We start from the raw sequence: 23,651 nt of genomic DNA, 5'->3' as shown, positions 1-23,651 counted from the left end.
CGCTACTGCCATGGTGGCCAACCACATTCCACAGGGTTAATGTAAGTCGCTCTGGATAAGAGCGTCTGCTAAATGACTAAATTGTCAATTGTAAATTAATGTGAGGACCGCTGCAGCCATTACGGCCAACCACATTCCACAGGGTTACTGTGGGGACCGCTGCAGCCATGACGGCCAACCACATTCCACAGGGTTACTGTGGGGACCGCTGCAGCCATGACGGCCAACCACATTCCACAGGGTTACTGTGGGGACTGCTGCTGCCATGGCAGCCCTCCAACTGTGCGCTGGAGGCCATAGCGATACGACACACAGGAAATGTACCTTTACACACACATCTGCATGTACATCTGCATGCACACGCACACACAACTATTTCACTATTGCAAAAAGGGCCTCAGACGTGTAAAAAAAACTTTGGAGGGTAGAAGTCAAAAAGGGCTGAGACGAGATGCGCCCTAGGGCTGCAGGTCCCCTACCACCACCAGTCTCAAACCATATCATCAGCAGCATCATCATATGAAAAAATATACTTCCATTAATCTCTCGATCATTAGAGGGCTGAATGTGTGTTGTTTATGCTCAAGGGTGAATGTGTGTGTGTGTGTGTGTGTGTGTATTGTGGAGGGCAGGGGAAATTGTTTTTGGCAGGTTTTTAGGCTCCCCGTTTCCTGAGTCATTTTGAAAACACAAATTAGAGGCAAGATTTTAATTATCCCGAGATGCCTCAGATTGAACAGAACATCAACTCAGTGTGTAACCAGGAGTGCCATCACAGCCACTCTCACACAACAGGCATAAGCTGTAGAGAAACATAGACAATACCAGACCAGACAGGCTGACCCTGATCCTATTGCGTTTAAGGTAGTGTAGTGGAAGGTTTTAAAATTGTTTGGGAAAATGTTGACCTATCTTTGCTAAATACGTTAACTTGAACTAAGTAATTGCATGGCTTCAATAGCATTCATACTGATATAGGGGTTAGGCCTACTGTAAATTGCATAATGGCTGACCATGGACATGCCAAACATTGTCAGTAAGCAAGATTACATTCATTATTGATAAGGCCTAAAAAGAGAACGAATAATTATTTTTATTTCGATCTTGTCTCATCGCTGCAACTCCCCAACGGGCTCGGGAGGCGAAGGTCGAGTCATGCGTCCTCCGAAACATGACCCGCCAAACCACGCTTCTTAACACCCGCCCGCTTAGCCCGGAAGCCAGCCGCACCAATGTGTCGGAGGAAACACCATTCAACTGATGACGGAGGTCAGCCCGCAGGAGCCCGGCCCGCCACAAGGAGTCGCTAGAGCGCGATGAGACAAGTAAAGTGCCCCCTGGCCAAACCTCCCCTTACCCGGACGATGCTGGGCCAATTGTGCGCCGCCCTATGGGACTCCCAAACACGGCCAGTTGTGACACAGGTCTGTAGTGACGCCTCTTGCACTGCGATGCAGTGCATTAGACTGCTGCGCTACTTGGGAGGCCCTGAAAATGAATAATTCTAATAAAATTAGAACAATTTGTTTTAAATAGGATAGGTCACTCTTACAGGCAACATAATTTCTCCCCGTGGGCAATATAATATTAAAACAACACAGACTATGGAGGGTTTTACACACATCCAAACTTTTCACAGTAGCTGGATCCAATATAGATCCAATATAAAGAGAAAGGGAGAATGTCCACTCATATGTTTAACACACATATTGGAACCATTTTACAGATCAGATCGCATTCACACACCTCAAGGAAGTCGTATTGCAAGCGCGCCACGGACATTGTCACCATAATACCAGGAAGGTGAATCATTCTAATAAGTTTGGTCGTAATAAAATTAAACAAAAAACAAGCAGTTCTTTTTTAAACAACAATAAATAAATGTAATGATATCATAAAATCCTCAGGATATAAAAGACAGGGCTTGTTGTTGAACCAGCCTTTGTTATAGTAGACCTGAGGGAGGGCTTGTTGTTGAACCAGCCTTTGTTTTAGTAGACCTGAGGGAGGGCTTGTTGTTGAACCAGCCTTTGTTATAGTAGGCCTAAGGGAGGGCTTGTTGTTGAACCAGCCTTCATTATAGTAGACCTAAGGGAGGGCTTGTTTTTGAACCAGTCTTCGTTATAGTAGTCCTAAGGGAGGGCTTGTTGTTGAACCAGCCTTTGTTATAGTAGACCTGAGGGAGGGCTTGTTGTTGAACCAGCCTTCATTATAGTAGACCTAAGGGAGGGCTTGTTGTTGAACCAGCCTTTGTTATAGTATACCTGAGGGAGGGCTTGTTGTTGAACCAATCTTCATTATAGTAGGCCTAAGGGAGGGCTTGTTGTTGAACCAGCCTTTGTTATAGTAGGCCTAAGGGAGGGCTTGTTGTTGAATCAGCCTTCATTATAGTAGACCTAAGGGAGGGCTTGTTGTTGAACCAGCCTTTGTTATAGTAGACCTAAGGGAGGGCTTGTTGTTGAATCAGCCTTTGTTATAGTATACCTGAGGGAGGGCTTGTTGTTGAACCAATCTTCATTATAGTAGGCCTAAGGGAGGGCTTGTTGTTGAACCAGCCTTTGTTATAGTAGGCCTAAGGGAGGGCTTGGGTTTTGAACATATGAAATGGAAAACAAGCAATCTTTACAGGTTACAACTTCTAAATAAGAGGTTCACCGGTATTCACAGAGGTTCGCATATCTCGTTTCATGATGGGCATGGACACTTAGCCTACATCATGGAGGGGGTTTTACGCACGTCCAAAACGTGACCTGCATGGCTTAAATAATGTGGTCTTGCCTACAATGCACATATAAAAAGGGAATTCACTCCTCTCAAACTTTATATTTTAATAAAGCTTTGGTGATTAAGACTGATTTCCAAGCAGTCTCAGGAGCCAAACCCTTTATCGACAGTCTTGACTACTTCATGATTGTATTGAGCAGACAAAAACAAAGGCTTTATTGAGCAGAGGGGAGGCTATGATTGGTTTTTAATCAAATAAAACAAAATGGGAAAGAACATGAGTTTATGTTTTTTTATGTCACCAAAATCACATTAGGCTACTCTTGTTCCATGCGTATATGGGCAGTGTGCATCACAGCTGGATAGGCTGCGTTTCCGCTGTCCAAATTCCTGAAATTAGTACTTTGGATCACATTTTTAAGGATACGCCTAAAATATTTCCACCTGCCCATCTGAGCGCAAGCGAGCTGATATAAGACAGATAAATTGCAGAACCTGGCGTTAGGGCTGGGAAATGCTAGTGCCCCAGTTTTTGCATGACGAAATTGCAAACTAATGCACGTTTGACACTAGCGCCACCTTAACGCCAGCCGAAAATAGAGCCCATACTGTTAATGCAAGCAGCACTGATGGTGGCCAAACACTATGTATACGCAGTCCGAAGCAGTCTCTTTCTGCTGGTCTCCACTGCTGAGCTGTCTCCTTATCATCCAACTGTCCTGTCCCTGCCCCTTCAACACACACACACTTTATAGTAATGTGAATTCATAGGAAGGCAATAATACGATAGAGAGCAGTTGGGGGAGAGGAGTGGGTAACGGGGGGAGCTGTTATAGGTGGAGAGACAGAGAGCACAGTCCAGGCTTTATTGAAAAGCTCGTCAGCTCTATATGTCTGTTGTAACCTGCTCTGAAGCAGCCGTTAGAAACATCAACACTAGTCGGAGAGTGCTGCTCTAGGGGCGGGTAGCGGGCAGGGTCCAGCCCCCCACCTCATCAGATAAATGTCTAGTTAACACACATTGGCAGGCTGCTGTGGGGAGGCCTCATGTGAGAGGATCATGTGGCTGCCTGATCTACACAAACGACAGGAGGAAGGAGAGGGGGAGGAAGGAAAGAGGGGGAGGAAGGAGAGGGGGAGGAAGGAGAGGGGAAGGAGAGGGGGAGGAAGGAGGGGGAGGAAGGAAAGAGGGAAAAGTAACCAGATAGAGAAGAGAGTGGTGGGGGATGAGGGGAGAAAGAGAGAGAAAATAGCAAAATAAGAGGAAAGAGGTAATAAGAGAAGGGAGGGAAGGATGAGGATAGAGGGAGGAGTGCAGAAAAGAAGGATGAAGGAGGAGAGGGGGGTGGCAGTCACTGCGGTGGATAGGAGACGCTTTAACCTTTATAAATGTTGACAGAAATCATCTCGCTGGGAATCATGTTGTGCATTTGCTCTAAAACGCACCCGAGCAGAAAGGAGCGGATATATAAAATAAAAAAAATACAACCCTGAATGGTCACAATTCTATAACCACCTATAGGGAGACGAAGAGCGAGAGAGCGGGACAGAGAAAGAGAGCGACAGACAGACGGACAGACATTCAGAAAGAAAGGAAGAGATGAAGAAAAGGAACATGCAGAGTCTGGCGAAATCGGACACTGAGAGAAACACGACTACACGACCCACACAAAGCTCCCACATTGATCTGCCTCTATACCCCCTGCAATACTGAACACACACACACATAGAATCGATGATCCTATGCAGACCTCCATTACACCACTGTGACCCCTCTGTTCTGGCCAGCCAAGCTGACAATGGAGCCAGTGATGTCTCCAGGCAGCCTTTTGTCCTGGTCAGCACAGCAGTCATCAACAGGCATTATTTAGGGCCACATGATGTCTGCTCTGGTCTGCTCTGAGAGGTTTGAGTATAATAACGGTCCATATTTTAATAATTAAATAATAATCAGGGCATTGATGAGACAAACCTGTACCTGCTAGCTATGTGATATTCAGACTTAAACTAGTACCTGCTAGCTAGGTGATATTCAGACTGAAACATGTACCTGCTAGCTATGTGATATTCAGACTTAAACTAGTACCTGCTAGCTAGGTGATATTCAGACTGAAACATGTACCTGCTAGCTAGGTGATATTCAGACTGAAACATGTACCTGCTAGCTATGTGATATTCAGACTTAAACTAGTACCTGCTAGCTAGGTGATATTCAGACTGAAACATGTACCTGCTAGCTAGGTGATATTCAGACTGAAACATGTACCTGCTAGCTATGTGATATTCAGACAGAAACATGTACCTGCTAGCTAGGTGATATTCAGACTGAAACATGTACCTGCTAGCTAGGTGATATTCAGACTGAAACATGTACCTGCTAGCTATGTGATATTCAGACTGAAACATGTACCTGCTAGCTATGTGATATTCAGACTGAAACATGTACCTGCTAGCTAGGTGATATTCAGACTGAAACATGTACCTGCTAGCTATGTGATATTCAGACTGAAACATGTACCTGCTAGCTATGTGATATTCAGACTGAAACATGTACCTGCTAGATACAGTGGGGAGAACAAGTATTTGATACACTGCCGATTTTGCAGGTTTTCCTACTTACAAAGCATGTAGAGGTCTGTAATTTTTATCATAGGTACACTTCAACTGTGAGAGACGGAATCTAAAACAAAAATCCAGAAAATCACATTGTATGATTTTTAAGTAATTAATTTGCATTTTATTGCATGACATAAGTATTTGATCACCTACCAACCAGTAAGAATTCCGGCTCTCACAGACCTGTTCGTTTTTCTTTAAGAAGCCTCCTGTTCTCCACTCATTACCTGTATTAACTGCACCTGTTTGAACTCGTTACCTGTATAAAAGACACCTGTCCACACACTCAATCAAACAGACTCCAACCTCTCCACAATGGCCTGGGCATCAATGATCATGAGGAAGGTGAGGGATCAGCCCAGAACTACACGGCAGGACCTGGTCAATGACCTGAAGAGAGCTGGGACCACAGTCTCAAAGAAAACCATTAGTAACACACTACGCCGTCATGAATTAAAATCCTGCAGCGCATGCAAGGTCCCCCTCCTCAAGCCAGCGCATGTCCAGGCCCGTCTGAAGTTTGCCAATGACCATCTGGATGATCCAGAGGAGGAATGGGAGAAGGTCATGTGGTCTGATGAGACATAAATATAGCTTTTTGGTCTAAATTCCACTCGCCGTGTTTGGAGGAAGAAGAAGGTTGAGTACAACCCCAAGAACACCATCCCAACCGTGAAGCATGGAGGTGGAAACATCATTCTTTGGGGATGCTTTTCTGCAAAGGGGACAGGACGATTTGAGGGGAGGTTGGATGGGGCCATGTATCGCGAGATCTTGGCCAACAACCTCCTTCCCTCAGTAAGAGCATTGAAGATGGGTCGTGGCTGGGTCTTCCAGCATGACAACGACCCGAAACACACAGCCAGGGCAACTAAGGAGTGGCTCTGTAAGAAGCATCTCAAGGTCCTGGAGTGGCCTAGCTAGTCTCCAGACCTGAACCCAATAGAAAATCTTTGGAGGGAGCTGAAAGTCCGTATTGCCCAGCGACAGCCCCGAAACCTGAAGGATCTGGAGAAGGTCTGTATGGAGGAGTGGGCCAAAATCCCTGCTGCATTTTAGAACAAAAATATTGGCTGCAGCAATCACGTTGCTAGAACATTTTACAGTCCTACCATAAGAAATAACTGTGATTTCTCAAACATTATGAAAACATTATATTCTTTGACTGACTAATTTACAAAAAGTACAAATGATTACTGAAATGTTAGAAATCCTTATGCAATTTTTTTTATACTGTAACAGTAATTATTTCTGCAGCTTTGCAAACGTAAGAACATTACAGTTCTTTAGGGGAAAGTGGTTTCCAGATTAAGCATTACTAGCAGTACGGTGGGCCATGTGGTGGAGCTGGTAACATCATAAAATGTGCCATCATAGAAGACAGCCCTACGTTCTGGGATGTCAAATCAAGATCGGGCGTCCTAGCAGAAATCTGCTGATTGGATTACGGTAAACCAAATGAAAGTAATTTCCATCTCCCCACGTCCCTCTGCAGCATAAATACTATCTATCAGTCCCTGGTGTGTGTGTGTGTGAGTGTGTGTGTTGCTTGGTTTGTGTGTGTGTGTTTACATCTCTCTTTCAGTGTGTCTTTGTCTATATTATAAACTTACCAGGTAAAAAGATTGGGCGTATTCTTTAGAATACTGAAATAAGCACAGTGGCTTCCAATCGCCAAGGACAAGCGATTGTGTTTGTGCTCTTTCAACCTTTTCCAACGCTATAAACCCTCATGATTCTGTGAGCTGGAGAGGAGCGTGCCAGCTGCAGACCTACAGTGAGTCAGTAGTCCTGTATAGTCACTGGAGCAAAGTGTTTCACATAAAGCCTGACATTATGACAGATATTCAGCTTAGGTATAATATAACCCAGGCGTCTGAACAGCCCCAGTTGGACTCCTAAATACCTGGATTATACAGAGTTGTTTTGAAGAGTCACTTCAATATTTCTGTGTGGAAGAGATTCACATGAGGGCTGTGTTTTGAGGAGCTTGATTTGTATACGAAAGCCAGTGAATTGAATCTAGACAACACAGATAGGGAGGACACCTTGGCAAACTGAAAAGAGGTAAGAGAAACACACAGAACTCAAACAGACCTATGCATTCACACACACACACACCTTTTCAGTGATGATCCGATCCACACACTGTTTTCCTGTCAGTGGCAGGTTGCATGTGTCCAGAATCTTGTGTTTTCCTCCCTGACAAAGAACAATGGAAAGAGAAAGGTGGAGAGAAAACAAGCGACAGAGAGAAAGAGAGAGAGAGCAAAGGTTATGTTAAAGGTCATACACAACAACCCAGTTTAACTGGTCCCTACAGCTGATACAACCTGTCTCTGTCTACCAAGAATTGTCCTAGTCTGTTACCAGATTTACTGTACCACATTCATCATGACACTGACTGTTATCAGGGCTTTAGATGTAATGTGTGATAAGCCTCTTCACCGTCCATGGAAATGCACCCATGTGATGTGATGTGTGTGTGTGTGATGTGTGTGTGTGTGTGTCGGGGAGCTGGGCTCTCGTTATTCTCTGTCCTAGGGGTATGTGACCCCCCCCCCCCAATACAAAAATGGGACAGATCCTCTGCAACCTGGCATTTCTTAATTTGTTAAATCATATTTATAAGTAAAAACCTAAATAATAAATCAGTGGTTAAGTAAAAATACTACAGAAGTAGTTTCTTTTGAGTCTCTGCACTTTACTTTACTATTTATAGTTTTGACAACTTTTACTTCACTACATTCCTAAAGAAAATAATGTAATTTTCTCTGACACCCGAAAGTACTCGTTACATTTTGAATGCTTATCAGGACAGAAAAATGGTCAAGAGAACATACCTGTTCTATTTTAGCAATTACATTTAATAATAATAATAATAATAATAATAATAATATGCCATTTAGCAGACACTTTTATCCAAAGCGACTTACAGTCATGTGCGCATACATTTTTACGTATGGGTGGTCCCGGGGATCGAACCCACTACCCTGGCGTTACAAGCGCCATGCTCTACCAATTGAGCTACAGAGGACCACATTTAATATCATTTAATTTTGATACTTAAGTATATTTAAAACCCAAATACTTTTAGACTTCTACTCAACTAGTATTTTACTAGGTGACTTTTACTTGTAACCTCAAATTCCAAGACCGTCACAGCCATAGACATAGGCCTGAACAGCCAACAATACTCCCATTACAGATCATAGGCCTAGACAGACAGGGGCACAAACACTCCCATTACAGAGGCCTTTTCAGGGAATTGCATTCCACTGCCATGATCAGGTGGGTGCCCTGCTCCAGTACGTATTGGTAGTGTTGAGAGCATTAGTCCATATGAGCACCAAGCCGCCTATAGGGAGCTCTGGGACTGTCAGAGGCATCATTTAATCATTATTTCATCCATTACTGGAATCAAAAGCTCATTAAAGGAACTGACTCATCACCCTCAGATATTGGAACAAGACGTTATGGACGGAAGCTGCTGCAGGAAATCCCCTTCATTAAACTCTGCTCTCTAAACCACTTTAGGGATTACAGTATATCACAGAATATATTTCTTAAAAATGGATCCCAGGTAAGCAGTATATACACTACCTACTGTTCAAAGGTTTGGGTTCACTTACAAATGTCCTTGTTTTCGAAAGAAAATCAATTTTTTTTGTCCATTAAAATAACATCAAATTGATCAGAAATACAGTGTAGACATAGTTAATGTTGTAAATGGCTATTGTAGCTGAAAACTGCTGATTTTTAATGGAATATCTACATAGGTGTACAGAGGCCCATTATCAGCAACCATTATCGAACCCACAATTACTGATGCTCCAGATACTCAACTAGTCTCAAGAAGGCCAGTTTTATTGCTTCTTTACTCAGCACAATAGTTTTCAGCTGTGCTAACATAATTGCAAAATTGTTTTCTAATGATCAATTAGCCTTTTAAATTGATAAACTTGGATTAGCAAACACAACGTGCCATTGGAACACAGGACTGATGGTTGCTGATAATGGGCCTCTGTACGCCTATGTAGATATTCCTTAGAAATCAGCCGTTTCCAGCTACAATAGCCATTTACAACATTAACAATGTCTACATGTCAGGCGTCAGTGTGTAGCGGTAGGACGGAGTCAGGTGCACGACACAGAGCTAGTAGACAACGTACTTTACTCGTAAATATAAATGAACATAAACTCCATGCAGGGAGGACAATCCCGCTCACCAGTCGATAACACCAAACATAGAACAAACACGCACACAACACAGTGGGAGCCAGAGGGTTAAATAGGAAACAAATCATAGACATAATGGGAACCAGGTGTGTACAATAAAGACAAAACAAGTAGAACACAGAAACATAGATCGGTAGCAGCTAGTACTCCGGTGACAACGAACGCCGAAGCCTGCCCGAGCAAGGAGGAGGAGCAGCCTTGGCTGAATCCATGACACTACACTGTATTTCTGATCAATTTGATGTTATTTTAATGGACCAAAAAAATGCTTTTCTTTCGAAAACAAGGACATTTCTAAGTGACCCCAAACTTTTAAACGGTAATGTATGTTAGGACATACACTACCGGTCAAAAGTTTTAGAACACCTACTCATTCAAGGGTTTTTCTTTATTTTTACTATTTTCTACATTGTAGAATAATAGTGAAGATATCAAAACTATGAAATAACACATATGTAATCATGTAGTAACCAAAAAAACTGCACATTAGACCGGTGGAAATTTGTCCTTTGGTCTGGAGTCCAAATTGGAGATTTTTGGTTCCAACCGCCGTGTCTTTGTGAGACGCGGTGTGGGTGAACGGATGATCTCCGCATGTGTATTTCCCACCGTAAAGCACGGAGGAGGAGGTGTTATGGTGTGGGGTGCTTTGCTGGTGACACTGTCTGTGATTTATTTAGAATTCAAGGCACACTTAACCAGCATAGCTACCACAGCATTCTGCAGCGATACACCATCCCATCTGGTTTGGGCTTAGTGGGAATATCATTTGTTTTTCAACAGGACAATGACCCAACACACCTCCAGGCTATGTAAGGGCTATGTTACCAAGAAGGAGAGTGATGGAGTGCTGCATCAGATGACCTGGCCTCCACAATCGCCCGACATCAACCAAATTGAGATGGTTTGGGATGAGTCGGACCACAGACTGAAGGAAAAGCAGCCAACAAGTGCTCCACATATGTGGGAACACATTCAAGACTGTTGGAAAAGCATACTAGGTGAAGCTGGTTAAGAGAATGTCAAGAGTGTGCAAAGCTGTCATCAATGCAAAAGGTGGCTATTTGAAGAATCTGAAATATAAAATATATTTTGACTTGTTTAACACTTCTTTGGTTACTACATGATTCCATATGTGTTATTTCATAGTTTTGATATCTTCACTATTATTCCACAATGTAGACAATAGTAAAAATAAAGAAAAACCCAAAAATGAGTAGGTGTTCTAAAACTTTTGACCGGTAGTGTATATGTTGTCCTAAATATAGCTGATCCGGAGTCACTCATATACACGACACTGGAACTGGATGGCCTTGGGTTGTCTTTGGACGCACGCACACATAGACACACACTCTTACCTTAGCTGAGTGCTCCATGGTGACGACCACCTTGGTTCCAGCGCTGGCCACCAGATCCATGGCTCCACCCATCCCCTTCACCATCTTACCCTGAAGGACAAGCAAAGCAATACAGTAAACGATACCACACATGCCACCAGTAACAGCCGATACAGAACGTAAAGTAAGGTATCTTCCACACATGCCACCAGTAACAGCCGATACAGAACGTAAAGTAACGTATCTTCCACACATGCCACCATTAACAGACGATACAGAACGTAAAGTAAGGCATCTTCCACACATGCCACCATTAACAGCCGATACAGAACGTAAAGTAACGTATCTTCCACACATGCCACCAGTAACAGCCGATACAGAACGTAAAGTAAGGCATCTTCCACACATGCCACCATTAACGTAGGCCTAAGCATAGTACAGCATAGCTCACTTTCCAATCCAGAGATTAAACCAAGCTGGCACTGTAGACAGTAATCCACTGATGAAGAGAGGCACATTAACAGCCTGACCAGTGAGTCCAGCCAGCTTATTTCTTGTTAATGGACAGTCAAAACACACACGAGCACACGCATACGCACACACACACCCCGATCCCTGGCACAGTATTGAGGTCTGCATTCAATACAGACCAGAGAAAACATTTGTTTCCAAAACCAGTGAAGAAAAATCTAATTAGAACATCAAAATTGGATTGTCAAGTGTGAGAAAAATCATACACAGGCCTCTCATTTCTCTGTATCCAATGAGCTTTACTGGCATGCACATGCCCAGGGGGTGAGATGGCTGAATAACCAATTTAAAAGCTGTTTCGCTCATCAATCACAAGAGCCTGCACGGCACTCTGTTCAATATCCAGGGGATATAGGGTTGGTATGTAGTGGCTTGCGAAAGTATTCACCCCCTTGGCATTTTTCCTATTTTGTTGCCTTACAACCTGGAATTAAAATGGATTTTTGGGGGGTTTGTATCATTTGATTTACACAACATGCCTACCACTTTCTGAAGATGCAAAATATGTTTTATTGTGAAACTATTCACCCCCCCCAAAATCAATACTTTGTCCAGCCACCTTTTGCAGCAATTACAGCTGCAAGTCTCTTGGGGTATGTCTCTATAAGCTTGGCACATCTAGCCACTGGGATTTTTGCCCATTTGTCAAGGCAAAACTGCTCCAGCTCCTTCAAGTTGGATGGGTTCCGCTGGTGTACAGCAATCTTTAAGTCATACCACAGATTCTCAATTCGATTGAGGTCTGGGCTTTGACTAGGCCATTCCAAGACATTTAAATGTTTCCCCTTAAACCACTCAAGTGTTGCTTTAGTAGTATGCTTAGGGTCATTGTCCTGCTGGAAGGTGAACCTCCGTCCCAGTCTCAAATCTCTGGAAGATTGAAACAGGTTTCCCTCAAGAATTTCCCTGTATTTAGCGCCATCCATCATTCCTTCAATTCTGACCAGTTTCCCAGTCCCTGCCGATGAAAAACATCCCCACAGCATGATGCTGCCACCACCATGCTTCACTGTGGGGATGGTATTCTCGGGGTGATGAGAGGTGTTGGGTTTGCACCAGACATTTTCCTTGATGGCCAAAAAGCTCAATTTTAGTCTCATCTGACCAGAGTACCTTCTTCCATATGTTTGGGGAGGCTCCCACATGCGTTTTGGCAAACACCAAACGTGTTGATGGAGATTTTTTAGTGGACTATGAGATAAAACTGGGTTAATGACGTACATAGAGTTAAAGTTCTTTGTTATTGGGCCAGGAACTTAATTGGATCATTTCACTGTGTGTGTGGGGGTTTGTGTATGTTTCAAGGATTTAGGGACCTGTCATGTCCAACAATCGGTCTTCAGGTCAAGCCCGGGAGAGCCGGGGTTGAACAGAGTTTAAACTAAACATGAGTGTTTTTGCAAAATAAGGGATTGATTGATGGTATTAGTATTTATTCTGAACTGAATGAAAGTCGAATTTAGCCGCCATCATAGACAAAGGAAGTGGGCGGAGCGATAAAGAGCGGGAAACTGAAGAGGGAGGGATTTTGAGCTAGAGGAGATATGGATGGGATATATAACTGGGAGAGAGAGAGAGAAAAAGGGTGCCACTCTGCAGACCGGCATCGGCTTTGTTGAAACCCTAATAAAGTCATATCTTGATGCAACAAAAACTCTGTAAGAACTTTGATTTTCCACAAGTGTTTGCTTATTTTTTTCTTTAAGCAATGGCTTTTTTCTGTCCACTCTTCCGTAAAGCCCAGCTCTGTGGAGTGTACGGCTTAAAGTGGTCCTATGGACAAATACTCCCATCTCCGCTGTGGAGCTTTGCAGCTCCTTCAGGGTTATCTTTGGTCTCTTTGTTGCCTCTCTGATTAATGCCCTCCTTGCCTGGTCCGTGGGTTTTGGTGGGTGGCCCTCTCTTGGCAGGTTTGTTGTGGTGAAATATTATTTCCATTTTTTAATAATGGATTTAATGGTGCTCCGTGGGATGTTCAAAGTTTCAGATATTTTTTTATAACCCAACCCTGATCTGTACTTCTCCACAACTTTGTCCCTGACCTGTTGGAGAGCTCCTTGGTCTTCCTGGTGCCGCTTGCTTGGTGGTGCTCCTTGCTTAGTGGTGTTGCAGACTCTGGGGCCTTTCAGAACAGGTGTATATATACTGAGATCATGTGACACTTAGATTGCACACAGGTGGACTTTATTTAACTAATTATGTGAAGGTACCTGGTTGCACCAGATCTTATTTAGGGGCTTGATAGCAAAGGGGGTGAATACATATGCACGCACCACTTTTCCGTTATTTATTTTTTTGAATTCTTTGAAACAAGTTATTTTTTTTCATTTCACTTCACCAATTTGGACCATTTTGTGTATGTCCATTACATTACTCAAAACAAGCGCATCTACTCACGACCGCTCATGCTGTAAACACAGTCCAGTTCAAAGTAAATGGCACAGACCCATATATGTCAATGATCTATATATGTCAATGATCTATTTGCATATACATTTGAAGTCGGAAGTTTACATACAATTAGGTTGGAGTAATTAAAACTCGTTTTTTCAACCACTCCACACATTTCTTGTTAACAAACTATAGTTTTGGCAAGTCGGTTAGGACATCTACTTTGTGCGTGACACAAGTAATTTTTCCAACAATTGTTTACAGGCAGATTATTTCACTTATAATTCACTGTATCACAATTCCAGTGGGTCAGAAGTTGACTGTGCCTTTAAACAGCTTGGAATATTCCAGAAAATGATGTCATGGCTTTAGAAGCTTCTGATAGGCTAATTGATATCATTTGAGTCAATTGGAGGTGTACCTGTGGATGTATTTCAAGGCCTACCTTCAAACTCAGTGCCTCTTTGCTTGACATCATGGGAAAATCAAAAGAAATCAGCCAAGACCTCAGAAATAAAATTGTAGACCTCCACAAGTCTGGTTAATCCAAACGCCTGAAGGTACCACGTTCATCTGTACAAACAATAGTACGCAAGTATAAACTCCATGGGACGACACAGCCGTCATACCGCTCAGGAAGGAAACGCGTTCTGTCTCCTAGAGATGAATGTACTTTGGTGCAAAAAGTGCAAATCAATCCCAGAACAGCAGCAAAGGACCTTGTGAAGATGCTGGAGGAAACCGGTACAAAAGTATCTATATCCACAGTAAAATTAGTCCTATATCGACATAACCTGAAAGGCTGCTCAGCAAAGAAGAAGCCACTGCTCCAAAACCGCCATAAAAAAGCCAGACTACGGTTTGCAACTGCACATGGGGACAAAGATCGTACCTTTTGGAGAAATGTCCTCTGGTCTGATGAAACAAAAATAGAACTGTTTGGCCATAATGACCATCGTTATGTTTGGAGGAAAAAGGGGGGCTTGCAAGCCGAAGAATAACATCCCAACCGTGAAGCAGGGGGTGGCAGCATAATGCTGTGGGGGTGCTTTGCTGCAGGAGGGATTGGAGCACTTCACAAAATAGATGGCATCATGAGGAAGGAAAATTATGTGGATATATTGAAGGAACATCTCAAGACATCAGTCAGGAAGTTAAAGCTTGGTCGCAAATGGGTCTTCCAAATGGACAATTACCCCAAGCATACTTCCAAAGTTGTGGCAAAATGGCCTAAGGACAACAAAGTCAAGGTATTGGAGTGGCCATCACAAAGCCCTGACCTCAATCCTATTGAACATTTGTGGGCAGAACTGAAAAAGCGTGTGCGAGCAAGGAGGCCTACAAACCTGACCCAGTTACACCAGCTCTGTCAGGAGGAATGGGCCAAAATTCACCCAACTTATTGTGGGAAGCTTGTGGAAGGCTACCCAAAATGTTTGACCCAAGTTAAACAATTTAAAGGCAATTGGAATTGCAGAAAACTTGCTTTAAAATTGCAACATTTTCTCTAGACCCCATGGCAAAATGTGTGGAATTGCAGGAAATTTCCTTTAAAACTAAACAACTTCTCTCCACTGTCAAAAGGGGGGCAACTAAAATGTTTTGCCACGAGGTGGCAAACTATTAAATGCACTACTTTTGACAAGAGCCCTATACTCCTGAGTGGCGCAGTGGTCTAAGGCACTGCATCGCAGTGCTAACTGTGCCACTAGAGATCCTGGTTCGAATCCAGGCTCTGTCGCAGCCGGCCGCGACTGGGAGACTCATGCGCGGCGCACAATTGGCCCAGTGTCATCCAGGGTAGGGGAGGGAATGGCCGGCAGGGATGTAGCTCAGTTGATAGAGCATGGCGTTTGCAACGCCAGGGTTGTGGGTTCGATTCCCACGGGGGGCCAGTATAAAAATATAAATAAAATATGTATTCACTAACTGTAAGTCGCTCTGGATAAGAGCGTCTGCTAAATGACGTAAATGTATGGGCAGCAGGTAGCCTAGCGGTTAAGAGCATTGGGCTAGTAAACGAAAGGTTGCTTGTTCGAATCCCTGAGCCTACTAGGTCAATAATCTGCCTATGTGCCCTTGAGCAAGGCACTTAACCTTAATTGCTCCTGTATGTCTGTCAAATGTACAGTCGTGGTCAAAAGTTTTGAGAATGGCACAAATATTAATTTTCACAAAGTCTGCTGCCTCAGTTTTTATGATGGCAATTTGCATATATTCCAGAATGTTATGAAGACTGATCAGATGAATTGCAATTAATTGCAAAGTCCCTCTTTGCCATGAAAATGAACTTAATCCCCCCAAAAAAATTCCACTGCATTTCAGCCCTGCCACAAAAGGACCAGCTGACATCTTATCAGTGATTCTCTCGTTAACACAGGTGAGAGTGTTGATGAGGACAAGGCTGGAGATCACTCTGTCATGCTGATTGAGTTAGAATAACAGACTGGAAGCTTTAAAAAGGAGGGTGGTGCTTGAAATCATTGTTCTTCCTCTGTTAACCATGGTTACCTGCAAGGAAACACGTGCCGTCATCATTGCGTTGCACAAAAAGGGCTTCACAGGCAAGGATATTGCTGCTAGTAAGATTGCACCTAAATTAACCATTTATCGGATCATCAATAACTTCAAGGACAGAGGTTCAATTGTTGTGAAGGATTCAGGGCGCCCAAGAAAGTCCAGCAAGCGCCAGGACCGTCTCCTAAAGTTGATTCAGCTGCGGGATCGGGGAACCACCAGTGCAGAGCTTGCTCAGGAATGGCAGCAGGCAGGTGTGAGTGCATCTGCACGCTCAGTGAGGCGAATACTTTTGGAGGATGGCCTGGTGTCAAGAAGGGCAGCGAGGAAGCCACTTCTCTCCAGGAAAAACATCAGGGACAGACTGATATTGTGCAAAAGGTACAGGGATTGGACTGCTGAGGACTGGGGTAAAGTCATTTTCTCCTCAAGAGGCGGGTGGACAAACAAAAACACACAAATTCTAACAAACTCCAAGCATTGATTATGCAAGAATGGGCTGCCATCAGTCAGGATGTGGCCCAGAAGTTAATTGACAGCATGCCAGGGCGGATTGCAGAGGTCTTGAAAAAGAAGGGTCAACACTGCAAATATTGACTCTTTGCATAAACTTAATGTAATTGTCAATAAAAGCCTTTGACACTTATGGAATGCTTGTAATTATACTTCAGTATACCATAGTAACATCTGACAAAAATATCTAAAAACACTGAAGCAGCAAACTTTGTGAAGACCAATACTTGTGTCATTATCAAAACTTTTGACCATGACTGTAGGTAGGGGACCCCCAACCAAATCTAGCTAAGGGCCCCCAAATGGCTAGATCCGCCCCTGTATGTGTGTCACCAGCCCAGGGTAGATAATGGCTGTGACCTGAGAGAGACGCAGGACCAGATTTATGGCAGCTTTAGTCAGAGCTGACACCTAATAATGGACCATATCCTTCTCTGGTCTCTGCTTACTGAATGGGAGGGGTCCTAGTGACAGCTCCGCCTGCCATTTTGTTCCATTACTAGGCCTTCCTCATAAAGTGCCTGAGTGCAAAGGTGAAGTAAACTGTGTATGTAATAAGGACAGCCTGGTTTGTATCATGAGACATTATGAAGGGCAGCTCAGAACAGCTGAAGATGGATTTTAAGGAACTGATTGGGTCTTGACACCAACAAACGCCCCATAATATCTGGCCCTCTGCCCTCCCTAAATCGTGGCATTGAACGGTTCAGCAGACTTTTAGCAGACTTTTAGCCCTCCCTAACTGGCTACGAGACTATTGCAGCTCTGTGGGTGTAACATTTATTCACAATTTTGATACCTTCTGGAAACAAAGCTCGTATTATAAGTAGGATGGGACCCAAATAATTTGGGTTCCTGGATCATTTCACACCATTATAAGGCTGTGTTGAGACAATGACTTATCAATGACCCAAGTCCAGCTCATTTAATCCCTACCATTGTGTCGCTGAGTTGTCATAATGCTTCAGCAAATGTACATTATCCTAGGGGCGTTGGAAGACACAATGTAAATAACCTAATTTATGTCCCTCTTACTGCCCAGAATGCCTCTGCTGATCCTACAGCTATTGTATGCAGTACTCATCTGCCTATGAAGCAGAGAAATACTGTTAGCACTGAGTTGGTGTGCCCTAGTAGGAAGTCCACTTTGTGCAGCACCCCCTGCACTAATAAAAATAACCAGAGTATGTCTACCTCTGCTAAGCTTCCCAGTAAAGCAAGAAAAATTCCCTGTCTTAGGTCAGTTAGGATCACCACTTTATTTTAAGAATGTGAAATGTCAGAATAATAGTAGAGAGAATGATTTATTTAAGCTTTTATTTCTTTCATCACATTCCCAGTGAGTCAGAAGTTTAAATACACTCAATTAGTATTTGGTAGCATTGCCTTTAAATTGTTTAACTAGGGTCAAACGTTTCGGGTAGCCTTCCACAAGCTTCCCACAATAAGTTAGGTGAATTTTGGCCCATTCTTCCTGACAGAGCTGGTGTAACTGAGTCAGGTTTGTAGGCCTCTTTGCTCGCACAAACTTTTTCAGTTCTGCCCACACATTATCTATAGGATTGAGGTCAGGGCTTTGTGATGGCCACTCCAATACCTTGACTTTGTTGTCCTTAAGCCATTTTGGCACAACTTTGGAAGTATGCTTGTGGTCATTGTCCATTTGGAAGACCCATTTGCGACCAAGCTTTAACTTCCTGACTGATGTCTTGAGATGTTGCTTCAATATATCCACATAATTTTCCTTCCTCATGATGCCATCTATTTTGTGAAGTGCTCCAATCCCTCCTGCAGCAAAGCACCCCCACAGCATGATGTTGCCACCCCCGTGCTTCACGGTTGGGATGGTGTTCTTCGGCTTGCAAGCACCCCCCTTTTCCTCCAAACATAACGATGGTCGTTATGGCCAAACAGTTCTATTTTTGTTTCATCAGACCAGAGGACATTTCTCACAAAAGTACGATCTTTGTCCCCATGTGCAGTTGCAAACCGTAGTCTGGCTTTTTTTATGGCGGTTTTGGAGCAGTGGCTTCTTCCTTGCTGAGCGGCCTTTCAGGTTATGTCGAGATAGGACTTGTTTTACTGTGGATATAGATACTTTTGTACCCGTTTCCACCAGCATCTTCACAAGGTCCTTTGCTGTTGTTCTGGGATTGATTTGCACTTTTCGCACCAAAGTACGTTCATCTCTAGGAGACAGAACGCGTCTCCTTCCGCAACGGTATGACGGCTGCGTGGTCCCATGGTGTTTATACTTGCGTACTATTGTTTGTACAGATGAACGTGGTACCTTCAGGCATTTGGAAATTGCTCCCAAGGATGAACCAGAGTTGTGGAGGTCAACAATTCTTTTTCTGAGGTTTTGGCTGATTTCTTTTGATTGTCCCATGATGTCAAGCAAAGAGGCACTGAGTTTGAAGGTAGGCCTTGAAATAACTCAACAGGTACACCTCCAATTGACTCAAATTATGTCAATTAGCCTATCAGAAGCTTCTAAAGCCATGACATAGTTTTCTGGAATTTTCCAAGCTGTTTAAAGGCACAGTCAACTTACTGTACTTCTGACCCACTGGAATTGTGATACAGTGAATTATAAGTGAAATAATCTTGTCTGTGAAAAATTGTTGGAAAGATTACTTGTGTCATGCACAAAGTAGATGTCCTAACCGACTTGCCAAAACTATAGTTTGTTAACAAGAAATGTGTGGAGTGGTTGAAAAACAAGTTTTAATGACTCCACCCTAAGTGTATGTAAACTTCCGACCTCAACTGTACCTTCTCATTGAAACAGTTAATCATGAAACAGTTCTACTGCAACTTTTCATGCACAGTGGGAAGTTGAAACAAACAACACAAAGTTAGTTAAATAGAACCTCTTTTCATCACTCATCTTGAAAAAAACTATACTAAAAACGTAGAAATCAATCCGCCATCATTAACACAATGGAAAAATCTATCTTAAATAATATCTTTACTAATGATGCAGAAATTTGTTTGAAAGCTGTATCCAAATCCATCGGATGTAGAATCACAATATGTTGTTGATGTGAAGAATATTTGTTGGTCTGTGGTGTGTAATGACGAGCAACCAGACGCTGCACTTGACACATTTATGAAATTGCTTATCCCAGTTAATAATAAGCACGCACCCATTAAGAAAATGACTGTCAAAACTGAGAAATCATGTGACTAAACTGAATAAAAAGAAGAAGAAACTACACTATGAAATAAAGATAAATGACATAAAGAATGATAGTAAAAAGCTTTGGAGCACCTTAAATGAAATTTTGGGCAAAAAGTCAAACTCCGCTCCATCATTCATTGAATCAGAAGGCTCATTCATCACAAAACCCGATGATATTGCCAACTACTTTAATGATTTTTTCATTGGCAAGATTAGCAAATTTAGGCATGACATGCCAGCAACAAATGCTGACACTACACATCCAAGTATATCTGACCAAATTATGAAAGACAAACATTGTAATTTTGAATTCCGTAAATTATGTGTGGAAGAGGTGAAAAAAGTATTATTATTGTCGATCAACAATGACAAGCCACTGGGGTCTGACAACTTGGATGGGAAATTACTGAGGATAATAGCGGACAATGTTGCCATATCATCAATTTAAGCTTACTAGAAAGTGTGTTCCCTCAGGCCTGGAGGGAAGCAGAAGTCATTCCCCTAGCTAAGAATAGTAAAGCCCACTTACCACCAATCAGCCTGTTACCAAACCTTACTAAACTTTTGGAAAGAATTGTGTTTGACCAGATAAAATGCTATTTTACAGTAAACAAATTGACAACAGACTTTCAGCATGCTTATAGGGAAGGACATTCAACAAGCACAGCACTTACACAAATGACAGATGATTGGCTGAGAGATATTGACGATAAAAAGATTGTGGGGGCTGTTTTGATAGAGAGTGTGGCTTTTGACATTCTCGATCATAGTCTGTTGCTGGAAAAACTTGTGTTATGCCTTTACACCCCCTGCTACAGTGGGGAGAACAAGTATTTGATACACTGCCGATTTTGCAGGTTTTCCTACTTACAAAGCATGTAGAGGTCTGTAATTTTTATCATAGGTACACTTCAACTGTGAGAGACGGAACCTAAAACAAAAATCGCCGTCATGGATTAAAATCCTGCAGTGCACGCACGCAAGGCCCCCCTCCTCAAGCCAGCGCATTTCCAGGCCCGTCTGAAGTTTGCCAATGACCATCTGGATGATCAAGAGGAAGAATGGGAGAAGTTCATGTGGTCTGATGAGACAAAAATAGAGCTTTTTGGTCTAAACTCCACTCGCCGTGTTTGGAGGAAGAAGAAGGATGAGTACAACCCCAAGAACACCATCCCAACCATGAAGTATGGAGGTGGAAACATCATTCTTTGGGGATGCTTTTCTGCAAAGGGGACAGGATGACTGCACCGTATTGAGGGGAGGATGGATGGGGCCATGTATCGCGAGATCTTGGCCAACAACCTCCTTCCCTCAGTAAGAGCATTGAAGATGGGTCGTGGCTGGGTCTTCCAGCATGACAACGACCCGAAACACACAGCCAGGGCAACTAAGGAGTGGCTCCATAAGAAGCATCTCAAGGTCCTGGAGTGGCCTAGCCAGTCTCCAGACCTGAACCCAATAGAAAATATTTGGAGGGAGCTGAAAGTCTGTATTGCCTAGCTGGAAAAGGTCTGTATGGAGGAGTGGGCCAAAATCCCTGCTGCAGTGTGTGCAAACCTGGTCAAGACCTACAGGAAACGTATGATCTCTGTAATGCAAACAAAGGTTTCTGTACCAAATATTAAGTTCTGCTTTTCTGATGTATCAAATACTTATGTCATGCAATAAAATGCAAATGAATTACTTAAAAATCATACAATGTGATTTTCTGGAAGTGTACCTATGATAAAAATTACAGACCTCTACATGCTTTGTAAGTCGGAAAACCTGCAAAATCGGCAGTGTATCAAATACTTGTTCTCCCCACTGTATATCGTGGATAAAGAGTTACCTGTCTAACAGAACACAGAGGGTGTTCTTTAATGGAAGCCTCTCCAACAAAATCCAGGTAGAATCAGGAATTCCCCAGGGCAGCGGTCTAGGTCCCTTACTTTTTTCAATAATTCCTAATGACATTGAGTAAAGCCAGTGTACACTATACAGGTCAGCTTCCACAGCGACTGAAATAACAGCAACACTTAGAGCTGCAGTTAGTTTCAGAATGGGGGCAAGAAATAAGTTAGTCCTAAATATTTCAAAAACTAAAAGCATCGTATTTGGGACAAATAATTTACTAAACCCTAAACCTCAACTAAATCTTGTAATGAATAACGTGGAAATTGAGCAAGTTGAGGAGACTAAATTGCTTGGAGTAACCCTGGATTGTAAACTGTCATGGTCAAAACATATTGATACAACAGTAGCTAGGATGCGGAGAAGTCTGTCCATAATAAAGCGCTGCTCGTCATTCTTAACAACACTATCAACAAGGCAGGTCCTACAGGCCCTAGTTTTGTCGCACCTGGACTACTGTTCAGTCGTGTGGTCAGGTGCCACAAAGAGGGACTTAGGAAAATTGCAATTGGCTCAGAACAGGGAAGCACAGCTGGCCCTTGGATGTACACAGAGAACTAACATTAATAATATGCATGTAATTCTCTCCTGGCTCAAAGTGGAAGAGAGATTGACTTCATCACTACTTGTATTTGTGAGAGGTATTGACATGTTGAATGCACCGAGCTGTCTGTTTGAACTACTGGCACACAGCTCGGACACCCATGCATACCCCACAAGACATGCCACCAGAGGTCTCTTCACAGTCCCCAAGTCAAAAACAGACTATGGGAGGTGCATAGTACTACATAGAGCCATGACTACATGGAACTCTATTCCACATCAAGTAACTCATGCCAGCAGTAAAATTAGATTTAAAAAACAGATAGAAATACACCTTATGGAACAGCAGGGACTGTGAAGCAACACAAACATAGACACATGCATACAAACACACAATAACATACGCACTATACACACATGTACACATGGATTTTGTGTTATAGATATGTGGTAGTAGAGTAGAGGCCTGAGGGCACACACTTAATATGTTGTGAAATCTGTTATTACTGTATTGTAAGGTTTTTAAAATGTATAACTGCTTAAATTTTGCTGGACCCCAGGAAGAGTAGCTGCTAATGGGGATCCATAATAAATACAAATACTACAACAGAAAGCTTTGGTGTTGATGGTAGCACATATAGCTGTTCATATGTGTATTTAGATCTAAACATCGGGAGACAACAGCACCGTAACAACATAAGAATGGTTGATTGAGGAGAGTAGGCTGCTTTTCCCTGTGTCTACACTAGGGATAGACTGCATTTGCTCTCCGTCAGATCTAGAAGCTTTCTATGTGATTTTCTGAAAACACTTTGATCCCAATGCCGCTCGATCCGGAGGGAAAAACGGAACCTTATCTAGTGTGTGTGTGTTTCCTTGGTTTAAATAGATCGAGAGAGAGAGAGAGAGAGAGAGCGAGAGAGAGAAAGAGTGAGAGAGAGCTTTCATCCTTAATTCTAATGTAATCTCACATATTTAATCAAAATGTGGACAGTCACCAATCAGGTTGATTTTGTTGTCTGATGGAGCTTCATTGCTAGGCAACAGTAAACCTGACCACGAGGTAACTATAGTCAGGTCCTCTCACATGAATCACTCCATTGTTGTTCTATTGATATTTATTCACCAGCCATTGGAAACAGGACAGTAGAGCTGTCCTTCCC

General features: G+C 42.9%; 1 protein-coding gene across 1 annotated transcript in view; it reads right to left on the bottom strand.

The window, feature by feature from the left end:
• LOC311144389 (succinyl-CoA:3-ketoacid coenzyme A transferase 1, mitochondrial-like) overlaps positions 1 to 23,651 on the bottom strand; it is a 106,555-nt gene that overhangs the window by 4,732 nt on the left and 78,172 nt on the right. The window contains exons 11-12 of the mRNA XM_084180404.1: positions 10,938 to 11,027; positions 7,462 to 7,542 (exon numbers count right to left, since the gene is read on the bottom strand). Coding sequence (XP_084036530.1) covers positions 7,462 to 7,542; positions 10,938 to 11,027 — 171 coding nt within the window. The remainder of the gene's footprint in view (positions 1 to 7,461; positions 7,543 to 10,937; positions 11,028 to 23,651) is intronic.

The sequence above is a fragment of the Coregonus lavaretus genome, assembly GCF_964263955.1.
Source record: "Coregonus lavaretus genome assembly, chromosome: 17".
Classification (NCBI taxonomy): Eukaryota; Metazoa; Chordata; class Actinopteri; order Salmoniformes; family Salmonidae; genus Coregonus; species Coregonus lavaretus.
Note: the sequence above shows the minus strand (reverse complement) of the source record. Positions and strands in the feature narration are given on the sequence as shown.